Source organism: Tupaia chinensis, unplaced genomic scaffold, assembly GCF_000334495.1.
Source record: "Tupaia chinensis unplaced genomic scaffold, TupChi_1.0 Scaffold000438_1, whole genome shotgun sequence".
Lineage (NCBI taxonomy): Eukaryota > Metazoa > Chordata > Mammalia > Scandentia > Tupaiidae > Tupaia > Tupaia belangeri.
In genome coordinates this window covers 155,850-167,694 of record NW_006159943.1, presented here as the reverse complement: position 1 = coordinate 167,694, position 11,845 = coordinate 155,850, and the positions used below count along the sequence as shown (strand labels likewise).

Below are 11,845 nucleotides of genomic sequence, written 5' to 3'. Positions count from 1 at the left end.
GCCGCGGGGAGCGGCCCCTGCGGCCTAAGGGGCAGTGTCCCTTTGGTCCCCACGCCTCAGCCTTCTCGGGACTGTGCCCATACCCCAGTCCGAAAGCAATCCTAGATGTCTTTTTCTTTTTGGAATAAGTGAGTGGGAACCCCGTACAAGCTGGTGATGCTGGGGGCCGGCGGAGTGGGCAAGAGCGGTAGGTGCGACCTCCCCATGCATGGGAGGAAGGGTGGAGAGCCGGCGACCTGCGCCCGCCCAGGTGGGGTGCTGCTAGTACGGAGAGGACTCTAACGTCCATTTCTTGTTCTGAAGCCATGACCATGCAGTTCATCAGCCACCGATTCCCGGAAGACCACGACCCCACCATCGGTAAGCCTTCCAAGTGCTGAACATCCCGAGAGAGTATCTGGGAATGTCCATTTTAAAAAACTGCTTCTAACTATTACATTTTGAGTTTCCTTGGAGTTTCATTCAGATTTATTTAGAAATGAATATCATCAGTTGGTAAACAGCTGAAGATTTTTCATGTATATAAGTCATCTTTAATGCCTGTTTTGTGTTGAACCCTAATGAGACAACTGGTTTTTTTGGTGGCTGGTTTGTTTTATTGTCATTAAAGGAAAGGCCTAAAGGCCACTTAATGAAGCCTTTTCTTGCTGTCACTTCTCTAAGGGTCTGACTGGAGACTGACTCTGGAACTGTGAGTCAGCTGGTTTGAACTTCCACAAAAGGAAGCAGAAAAACAAGTAGAGCCAGCCTGCTGAGCTCTGTAGCCCGGACTGCAGGACTGCAGAGCCACCATCCTGCTGCAGCCCTCGATCCTGCTGCAGCCCTCGCTTCCTTTCCTACGCCCGACCTCACTGTACAATAATGGCTTTCTTTTTAAAAAAGAATGATTTTTATTTAACTTTACTTACTATTATTATTTAATTTAGCCAGAGAGAGGGGGAAAGTGAGAAGGCAAGCTGTGAGGTCTGGGACTCTAACCACAGTTGGCCATGTGGGATCCAGTGCCTTTAACCACCATGCCACCTGCTGGCCTCTTTCACAGTCCTCAGTTGTGTTGCTGGCAGAATGCTAATAGAGTAAAAAAGTCATTTGATTTGCTTTTCCTTTTTATATATGTATATTTTTTAATTCCTTTTTTTTTTTTTTTTTGCCATAGGGCGTGTGCACTCGCCAGACAGACAGACAGAGACAAAGAGACAGAAAGCAAGAAATCAGCCCCCCCCAGGGGAGATGGCCACACCACAATCCTTTCTCCTCCATTCTCCTCTTGGGATCTTGGGCACCCACGCACATGTGCCCGGTGTGAATTTTAAGCCACCGGGTCCGGGACTCGAACCACAGTCAACTACATGGGAGTCCAGTGACACAGCCATTAAGCTAACTGCTAGTCCCTCCTTTTTATATTTTTAACTGCTGTCCTCTCCAAAGATCATTACTGTTATTCCTAAAGTATAAGGAAGCGGCTTTGGTTGTAAAGAGTTATGTCCTTGTGTTTGAGAAAAATAGGGGTGGGCTTGTAGCACAGTGGTTAAGCTCTGCACATAGAATGCTGAATTCCTGGGGCAGCAGGTGGCATGGTGGCTAAGGTGCTGGGCTCCCATGTGGCTGACACAGTTCGAGTCTCAGACCCAGCAGCTTTCGTGTGCGTGTGTGCCTAATATCCCAGGAGGAAAATGAGGAGAAGGGATTGCAGCGTGGTCATTTCTCCCTGGTTGGGTGGGGGCGATTTCTCACTTTCCCTCTCTGTCTCTCTCTGGTGAGCCGTATGGCCAATTTCAATTTGAATTCCGTCCCTGGAGGATTGAAAAAGACCCCACATGCATGTGCATGTGTGTCCAAAGTCCTGAAGGGATGGAGAGATGGAGGAAAAGGAATTAAGTTGGGAGTACACCCCATGGCGGGTGCATTCTCTTTCTTTCTGTCTTTCTCTTCTGTGAGCACACGTGCCTTCTGACAAGAAAACACATTTTTTTTTTCTATTAAGAAAAATGAGAGTGGGGCTGGAGAGGGTGCGGGAAGTTTGCCGTACTACTGTTATTTTCAGAAAGTGACATACTTTGGGCCATGATCGTAGGTGTGTAGGAAGGATGTCCAGTGGGCCAGACCTCTGCCGCCCTCCTCCACAAAGCTGGTGAATGTTCTGGGGTAGGCCAGGGTTGGGTGCGGACACTTCGTAGTAGATGCTTCTGGGTGTCAGGAAACAGAGCGGGTCCCTGCTTTGTTCCCGGACCGTATCAAAGTTAGAACCGTGTTCAGGTTCCAGACTACAGTGGGAGTTGTAGGAGTAAACCCACTTTAGGGTTTAGGATAATTTACTTGAGAACTCCCAAAATATTTTTTTCCTGCCTTTCTTTTCTCTTTCTTTCTTTCCTTTTCTTTTTGAAATGCCAGAAGGCATTGTGCATGGGCCAGAGACAGAGAGGAAGCACGCCCAGCTCAGTGGGCGCTGACCACACGCAGTCACCTTCCCTCCATTCCTTCTTCCCGTCCAGATCCTAGGCATGTGGGCACATAAACCCCGTATATTTTCCAAGCCACCAGGGTCAGCATTCCACCCGCAGCCACCATGTTTATCCAGTTCATTCCGGTATGGCGCTTAATCTCGTGCTACGGGCTGGCCTGCTTTCTCCTGTCTTTAAAGTCAACTCACTTCCCCATGTAAGAGCTACTGTCTTTCATTTTTTAAAAAAATTATTTAATTTTATTTACTTATTTATGTATTTATTTATTTTAATTTGACCAGAGAGAGAGGGAAAGTGAGAAAGCAAGTCACCAGGTCCAGGACTTGAACCATGGTCAGGCATATGGGAGTGTCTGGCTCCTTAACCACCACACCACTTGCTGGTCCCCTACTGTCTTTCCTTTAAAAAAAAAAAAAGTTATTTTATTTAACGTCATTCAAATTTGACCAGAGAGGAACAGAGCAAGAGTGGGAGGGAGTGAGAAAGCAAGCCTCCAGGGCCAGGACTGTGGCCAGCCATGTGGGAGTCCGGGGACCCCCATTCAGCACAACACCCGCTGGCCCCAAGGGTTACTTTTCAATCAGTTTTTTCTTTTCCCAATAAGTTACTCTCCTGGCAATATGATGTGATTCAGCCGCAAATCCTTATGTCTGTTGAATTCCTATTTTGTGTCAAGCACTGCGGTGGGCCTTGGGGTACAGTGATAAGCAGAAGTGTGTGGTGTCTCAAGGAGCTTACGATGTAGTACATTTTGTTTCAGACTTTGGCTTCAGACTCTAGGAAGAAAAACTGTACATTGTAAACAGGACAAATCTAAGTGTGAAAGTATGTGCGTGTGTGTACCGGGGGACTTCCAAAAGTTCATGAAAAACTAAATTAAAAACGAATTTATTGTGGTATAAGCATTTTTGAAATCTATGCATTTTTTTAAAGAATTAGTTTTTCGATTTAATTTTATTTATTCATTCATTTATTTTAATATGATGACCAGACACACACACACACACACACACACACACACACACACACGCACACTCTGCTTGTGTAGCAGAGAGAAAGAGAGAGAGAGTGTGTGAAAGCAAGCCACCAGGTCCAGGACTTGAACCTTTGGCAGCCATGTGGGAGTGTCCAGCACCTTAACCACCATGCCACCTGCTGGTCCCATCTGTGCATTTTTTTATAATGTATATTTTCCATGACCTTTTTTAAGACTCACCCACATATTTTTATGTTTACACATAAACATTTTATGTATATGAAACTGAAATCAAAATAGTATGAAATTGTATTTAATTCACTACATATAGCACACAATGGTATTCTCTATTTTTATTTAAGATTTTGCCTGTATATTTGATTTTTTTTTTAAGAATTATTTTATTTAACTTTATTTTTTTTTTTTTTCAGTAAGAACAGAGAGAGAGAGAGAGAGAGAGGGAAAGTGAAAAAGCAAGCCACCAGATCCAGGACTTGAACCATGATCAGCCATGTGGGAGTCCAGTGCCTTTAACCACCATGCCACCTCTCAGCTCCATTGTCTGTGTATTTTAATGCTGGTCTGTCCTAATACATTATGTTGATTTCACAACTCATTAACGCGACCTGTCATTTGAGAAATTTATCTTTGAGGGAGAGTCAAAAACAGGAATTCAGGAAAAAATATTAAAAGGAAATATATTTGGGCCAGCAGGTGGTGCGGAAATATATTAGGATGAAGGCAGCATTTGTTTCTGAGACAGCTATTGAGAGGGGTTGTTCTCTTTTTAACTTTTCTGGATTTTCCAAGGTTGTTATGATAATGATCATCAAAGAAATTTGCTTTGATAAAGGAGAAGTTATGACAGTGTGGATATTCAGAAAATAATAAAGCTAGTTATGATTTTTTCTTTTTTATAATATCAAAATAGGAGGAACTATAGCATATGTTAAGTGCATAGGCTTTTTTTTTTTTAAATTGTCAGCGGATGTGTGTGCTTGCCAGAGAGAGAAGCAACACTCCCCATTGGGGCGTGGTCACACTGCAATCCATTCTCCTCCATGCCTCTGTCCCATGAGGATTCGGGGGACACACACACACACACACACACACACACACACCCATTATGTTTTTCAAGCTGCTAGAACCCAGATTCAAACTACAGTTGGCCAAGTGAGATCTGGCTCCTTCAGCCACTGAGCTCTGGGGCCAGCCTAAGTTTAATTTTATCTGGGGGCTGGCAGGTGACGTGGTGGTTAAGGCGCTGGACTCCTCCATGTCCGACTATGTTCTGAGTCCCAGACCTGGTGGCTTTCTCTCTCTCTCTCTCTCTCTCTTTTTTTTCTCTCTCTCTCTCTCTGTTTCTCCCTGGTCAAATCGAAGAACAATAATAATAATAATAAAATTAAATGAATAATTACCAAAAACCTTTTTTTTCTCTCTCTGTAAAATAGAGGTGATAATACCTACTACATTGGATAATTGTGACTGTTAAACAAGTTGATGTATTGGGTTATCAGAAAAGTAATGATGCAGAAAAATACCTCATGACTTTTCCAACAACCTAATATATAAATTACTTAGTCTAATACCTGGCATGTAATAACCATTTAATAAATGGTAATGGTATTTTTCTGAGTTAACTTTTTTTTTTAAAAGACATTCTTGCAAAATCCTTTATAGCTTAGAATTATAGCTGAAGTCTTATAAACTTAGGAGGTTAGTAAACGTGGAAGAAAACAAGTAACCTTATTCGAAGGCCCGGTTTACATAGCTCAATAAACTTACCATGCTTCCTGAGGACGTGTGGAAACTCCTCCTCCATGAAGTGCATTTTAAAATATTTTTCCCTGCATTTATGGGGTTATAGTACAAGTACACATTTCTTCTCTCCTGTAGAAGATGCTTATAAAATCCGGATTCGTATCGACGATGAGCCTGCCAATCTGGACATTTTGGATACAGCTGGACAGGTATTACGTCCCAGCATGGCTAAGGGAGGGCTGTGTCACTCTCGGTAAGGGAGGGGAGAGCGTCCGCAGAGAAGGGCACTAGTTTCTCTCTTTTAATTTTTCACGCACTCTGCCTCAGGATAGCAGGTAATCGACCTAACTGTTCTTTAACCTGAAGTGAATAGCGAATGTGTGTGGTTCTCGCGTGCATCGATACCTGAGCGATCCTTCTTCCTCTCTAGGCCGAGTTTACAGCCATGAGGGATCAGTACATGAGGGCAGGAGAAGGATTTATTATCTGTTATTCCATCACGGACCGTCGAAGCTTCCATGAAGTTCGAGAGTTTAAGCAGCTTATTTACCGAGTTCGACGTACCGACGATACACCTGTGGTTCTTGTGGGAAACAAGTCCGACCTAAAACAGCTAAGACAGGTGAGGGTAGAGAAGAAAGCGCTCTCTGATCTTTTGGGATGAGTCATCTTTGTTTCTTGGTTTACAGATTCTGTTGCCTTAAGTTAGAAAATCAAAACTGACTTTTCTCTAACCTTGAGTATTTTCCTATATCTACGAATTTGTTATTCTTTTGGATAAAATCTGGACCTTAGGAATCAGTTAATAGGACAGGAGTCACAGGATTGTAATCAGATGACATACAGAACACCCATCGGGCCAGTCCATGCCTGGTGGTTAAGGCAGCCAGGCCCCACATAGCCACCCGCACAGTTGAGTCCGGACCCGGCAGCTCGAGAAACACGTGGGGCACATGTGCGTGTGTGCCTAAAATCCTGAAAGGAGGAAAAGATAGAGAAGGGATTGCAGTGTGACCAGTCCCCAGGGAATGCTTTCTCCTCTCCCTCTGTGTGTGTTTGTATGTGTGTGTGTGTGTCTGTCTGTCTGTCTGTCTCTGGAGAGTACATATACCCTCTAGGAAAAAAAAAGAAAGAAAGAACACCCATTAAGTGAAGGGTTCTAGAATGTTCATTTTGTAAAATCTCAGAAATAATTATGTTACAACAGGAAGAAGTTAGGTCAGACTTTCAAGGTCTACTTCCTTATGGTGAGGTTTGATATTAGAAAGGGGAGATTAAGAGAAATTGAGGGGTATTTTAGAATAAGTTAGCAGTGATGTTTAAATATTTTTTTCCTTTCTTAGAATGAAAAATAGGAAGGAAATTAAATGGAATATTTGAAAATTATTCTCAATTCTTTAAAGTTATCTCAAGGGACTAGAGATGGCGTAATGGCTATGTCGCTGGACTCCCATGTAGTCAACCACGGTTCGAGTCCCAGACCCAGTGGCTTAAACTCACGCTGGGTGTGTGTGCATGTGTGCCAAAGATCCCGAGAAGAGAATGGAGAAGGGATTGCAGTGTAGCCATTCTCCCTGGGGGGGGGATTTCTCATTTTCTGTCTCTCTGTCTCTCTCTCTCTCTGGCGAGTACATGCACCCTATAACAAAAACCTCTCCAAAAACAAGTTATTTCAGAAATAGATTAGAAGTGGGGCCAGCAGATGATACAGTGGTTATAGCGTTGGACTCTCACACGGCCAACCATGGTTCGAATCTTGGACCCAGTGGCTTGAAACACATGCCAAGTACATGTATATTCATACCCAGGATCCTGAGAGAAGGGATTGAGGCATGGCCATACCCCTAAGGGAATGATTTCTCAATTTCCCTCTTACTGTCTCTGTCTCCTTCTCTCTGGCAAGCACACATGCCCTAAGGCAAAAACCTCTAGGTTTAAAAAAAATAGATTAGAGGGACCCACCCCATGGCATATCAGTTAATGTTATGTATGGAATGCCAGATCCCGCATGGCCAACTGTGGTTCACATACGGGTGGCTTTGGAAACATTCTGGGTGTATGTGTGCTTACATGTGATCAAGATCCTGTTGGAATGGAGTAATGGAGGAAAAGAGATTGCAGTGTAACCACGCCCCGTTGGGGGGGTGTTTACTCTCTCTCTCTGTGAGTACATGTATCCACTGGCAGTTAAAAAATGACAAGATTAGAAATAGAATTGCGTTGAGGGCAGGAGAAACCTTAAAAATCGTGTAATCCAGCCTCCCACAATTACAAAAATCATTGCACTGAATACCTCCAGAGTCGGAGCATTCTCTCCCCTGTTGAAGTAACCCATGCGCTTTTGGAAAGTTGTGATTGCCCGCTGTTGCCAGTATCAGTTTACTCACGGTTTTGCCTTTAAAGGTCACCAAGGAAGAAGGGTCAGCTCTGGCCCGAGAGTTCAGCTGTCCCTTTTTTGAGACATCCGCTGCATACCGCTACTACATCGATGACGTTTTCCACGCCCTCGTACGGGAGATCCGGAGAAAGGAAAAGGAGGCAGTGCTGGCCATGGAAAAGAAATCTAAGCCCAAAAACAGTGTATGGAAGAGGCTCAAATCACCATTCCGGAGGAAGAAAGATTCAGTAACTTGAAGGGGAAACGGGAAGCGTTTATCTGTGAACTGCGCTGCTTCATCAGAGCAGTCCAGTAAGCTGCAGTACCGAGCACGGTGCTCGCTCTTTCTCCTGTAATGACCGTTCTGCTAAAGTAACTGATGGGGGACATGCCTACTAGGAGATTTCGCTGATGTGGTATTTGAAGTGCTGTCTGTTAATTCTGATTTCTTAACCTGGTGGGACACTGTCTGCTTTTAAATCGTCACATTAGAATCTGATCTACCAATGTTTCGGTCCTGTTGCTGACATTAATGAATTCATGTAAATTATTTATATCCGGGAGACGATGTATACCATGTGTGTTCAACTAGGTTCACAAGAGAATTTTTTTTTTTTTTTGCCGTGTACTCTACAATCTCTCTCAACTTCAGTTTTCTAGGACTGTCCCCAGAAAGGACTCCAGTCTCTTCCGTTGACACTGCTTTTTGGAGGCAGAAGAAGACTCATACGGGGACATCCGCATGAAGAGATCAGCGCTAAAGTTCCGCAGGGAGCTGCCGAGCTGACTTCTGCGGCAGTTACAGGAGGATGACATTTGGGGATATCAGGCCATATGTTTGCAAGGCCATAATAGGCAGGATGGTAGCCTTATTCCCGGGGTGAGCTGGCCTTCTCAGAAGGGCTCATTAGGCTCCAGCGCGCCGGGATGGGGGGACAGACACAGGCGTGTGGAACGCAGTTAAGATGTCTCCTAGGACAGTCACTTGCTCTTCCTCATACGCGATGGCCCTTCCTCACCTTCAGAGGTAAACACTCGGAAACCATTTCTAGATCGCCAGACTCAGTTCTCCTGAATCGTTGGCTGGGACAGCCATTGCCTTGTACAGGTTACTTTCGGCACACGCTAACACACTTAGTTCATTGCTTCTTAGTGCTTTCGCTTCCCTCTCGTGTGCTCTTCAGAAGAACCAGGCCTGGCAGGTTGTTTTTAGGCCCTTCATCAGAGTGAGTGCATTTTCAATATGGAAGAGACATGAGGAGTTGGAGTAAAATTGTGTATGTGCCTCTTCGGTGTTGACAGTCACTCACCTCGGTGCTCTGAGGAAGCCCATGGTATTTCTATTTAATGTGTCCATCTTGAAGCTTTAAAATTCACAAATGTTCAGTCTCTCATCTAAAGGTTCCTTTATGAGGACTTGGCTAAGTTCACCTCAGGGTCATCTGAGCCTTAACGAAGTTTAACCTAAGAGAATACCACTTCGCTCCTGTGCATAGGTGAAAAACTGTAGCCCTAAGAAGAAACAGCTTTAAATATTGCTCATAAAGTCTCTGAGGAGCGGGATTATTTTGGTATCTGAACTTGTTACATATGGAGAGTAAATGCAAAGTGCTAAAAGTAATTCATCATGGATTGAATATTAAATGTTACTAAAGCAGTTTTTGTGTCCATTTTAAAATCTTAAGAAGATGACTTTTGTGCAGTATATCTTAGAAAGTAAATAGCAGGGACCAACAGTTGATGTAATGGCTATGTCGCTGGACTCCCACATAGTCTACTGCGGGTCAAGTCCTGGACCTGGTGGCTTCAACTCACACTAGGTGCATGTGTGTGCGTGCCCAAGATCCCGAGAGGAGAATGGAGGAGAAGGGATTGTGGCATAGCCATCCCTCCTGGGGGTGATTTCTCGCTTTCTGTCTCTCTGCCTCTCTCTGTCTTTCTGGCAAGCGCACATGCCCAATAGCAAAAACCTCTCAAAAAAAAAAAAAAGGGAAGGAAGGAAGACAGAAATATTTATACATCTCTTCTGTGTACTAAACACTCTTGATTTTTAGGTTTTTGCCATAAGGCATGTGTGCTACCAGAGCGAGGCGGAATGAGGGAAAATGGGAAATTGCTCCATGGGGGGATGGCCATGCCGCAGTCCCTTCTCCATTCTCCTCGTGGGGTTTTGGGAATGCCTGCACATGTGCCCAGCATGATTTTTAGCCACCGGGTCCGGGACTCAAACTGCGGTCGACTACGTGGGAGTCCAGCGACATAGCCATTACGCTAACTGCTGGTCCCTGCCCAGCATGATTTTTCAAGTCACTGGATCCAGAACTCAAATTGTGGTTGGCTATGTGGGTATCCAGTGCCTGAACCATCATACCACCTGCTGGTCCCTAAGCACTGTTTTTGCAGTGTGAATATTCAGTGAATATAAAATATCCCTGTTCTGGAATTTAGATAAAATTTACATACAAAACTAGAGCTTTTTTTTTTTTTTTTTTCTTTTAGTTTTGCTGTAGAGGATATGTACTTGCCAGACAGACAGAGAGAGACAGAGAGACAGAAAGCGAGAAATCACCCCCCAGGGGGGGATGGCCACGCCACAATCCCTTCTCCTCCATTCTCCTCTTGGGATTACATTCCCGGTGTATGTGTGTGTGTGTGTGTGTGTGTGTGTGTGTGTGTTTTCTTTTTTTGGAGAGTTTTTTGCTATAGGGCACGTGCACTTGCCAGAAAGACAGAAAGTGAGAAATCACCCCCCCAGGGGGGATGGCCACGCTGCAATCTCTTCTTCATTCTCCTCTCGGGGTCTTGGGCAGGCATGCACATGCACCCCGTGTGAGTTTAAGCCACCGGGTCCAGGACTCGAACCTCAGTCAACTACATGGGAGTCCAGTGACATAGCCATTGTACTAACTGCTGGTCCCCCGGTGTGTTTTTCAAACCACCAGGTCTGTAACTAAACCACACAGTCATCCATGTGGGATCCAACTGCCTTAACCACCATGCCATCAGTTGGCCCTAGAGAGCATTCTCAAATTGTAGGTTATGTACTTCAAACTGACAGTGTTACAGAAATTCAGACAAGGGAGAAATTAGTATGGCCCATGGCCGATATTAGGAGCCTTGAAGAGCTATAATTTCTGACTTTTTTCTCATTACTAGTTCTTTGTTTTTAGCTTTTTTTTTTTACGGTGCATGCACTTGCCAGAGAGAAAAACATTCCAGTCGTGTGTATGTGTGCCCGGATCCCACAGGAAGGAAAAATGGAGGAACATGGCGAGACCATGCCCCACAGGAGTGATTTCTCACTGTCTCCTCTTTCTCTGCTGAGCACGGTGTCCTGTGGCAGAATTCGTTTTTTAAAGGATTATTTGTTGGTGCCGGCAGGTAGTGTGGTAGTTAAGGTGCTGGACAGTCCCACATGGCTGACCATGGCTCGAGTCCCAGACCTGATGGCTTGCTTTCTCTGTCCCATCCCCATCTCTCTCTGATCAAATGAAAATAAATGAAGAAATACATTTTAAAAATTTAAATAAATAATTCTAAAAAATTATTTATTTAATTTTATTTATAACCATCATTATTTTTTAAATTTGCCGTAAGGCATATGTGCTCACCAGAGAGAGATGAGAGAGAATGTGAGAAAGAAAGAGATAGAGAGAGAGATAGAGATAGAGAGAGAGAGAGAGAGAGATATCTACCATATGGGAGTCCGGCACCCCAACCACCATGCCACTTGCTGGCCCCCAATTTTTTTTTTAAAGAATTATTTAATGGGACCAGCAGTTAGCGTAATGGCTATGTTGCTGGACTCCCATGTAGTCGACCGCAGTTTGAATCCTAGACACGGTGGCTTAAACTCACGCCGGGCGCGTGTACGTGCGTGCCCAAGATCCCAAGAGGAGAACGGAGGAGAAGGGATTGAGGCATGGCCATCCCTCCTGGGGAGTGATTTCTCGCTTTCTGTCTCTCTATCTCTCTCTGTCTTGCGATCCCCCCACCCCCACCCCATAGTGTTGGGCCTGATGTGAGGTGAGGCAAGGTGGGAGGAGAGTGCCACTCCTGGAAGCCCTTCTTGAGTGCCTGGACACCGATCCATGGAACCTTTTTCCCCCCAGATTGTTCTTTTTGAGATTCACCTTCGGGGGTTGCATGTGGCATGGTGGTAAAGGTGCTGGACTCCTATATGGCTGACCGTGGTTTGAGTCCTGGACCTGGAGACTTGCTTTCTCATTCGCTTTCTCTCTCTGTGTGTCTCTGGTCAAACTGAAA

The 11,845-nt window shown here is 44.6% G+C and overlaps 1 protein-coding gene across 1 annotated transcript; it reads left to right on the top strand.

Moving 5' to 3' along the window:
- The first annotated feature begins 141 nt into the window (after nucleotides 1-141).
- On the top strand, nucleotides 142-9,236 carry RIT1 (Ras like without CAAX 1). Its single transcript, XM_006155160.2, has 5 exons — nucleotides 142-187; nucleotides 304-360; nucleotides 5,338-5,411; nucleotides 5,633-5,824; nucleotides 7,606-9,236. The coding sequence occupies exons 1-5, from the start codon at nucleotides 157-159 to the stop codon at nucleotides 7,834-7,836; spliced, it is 585 nt and encodes a 194-aa protein (XP_006155222.1). The 5' UTR covers nucleotides 142-156; the 3' UTR covers nucleotides 7,837-9,236.
- Nucleotides 9,237-11,845: the final 2,609 nt, after the last annotated feature.

Excerpts from the sequence above, each read along its gene's own strand:
- RIT1 (XM_006155160.2), top strand. The coding sequence starts at position 157 with ATGCTGGGGGCCGGCGGAGTGGGCAAGAGCG. Across the intron at positions 188-303 it reads CGGCGGAGTGGGCAAGAGCG|CCATGACCATGCAGTTCATC; the intron begins GTAGGTGCGACC and ends CTTGTTCTGAAG. Across the intron at positions 361-5,337 it reads AGACCACGACCCCACCATCG|AAGATGCTTATAAAATCCGG; the intron begins GTAAGCCTTCCA and ends TCTCTCCTGTAG.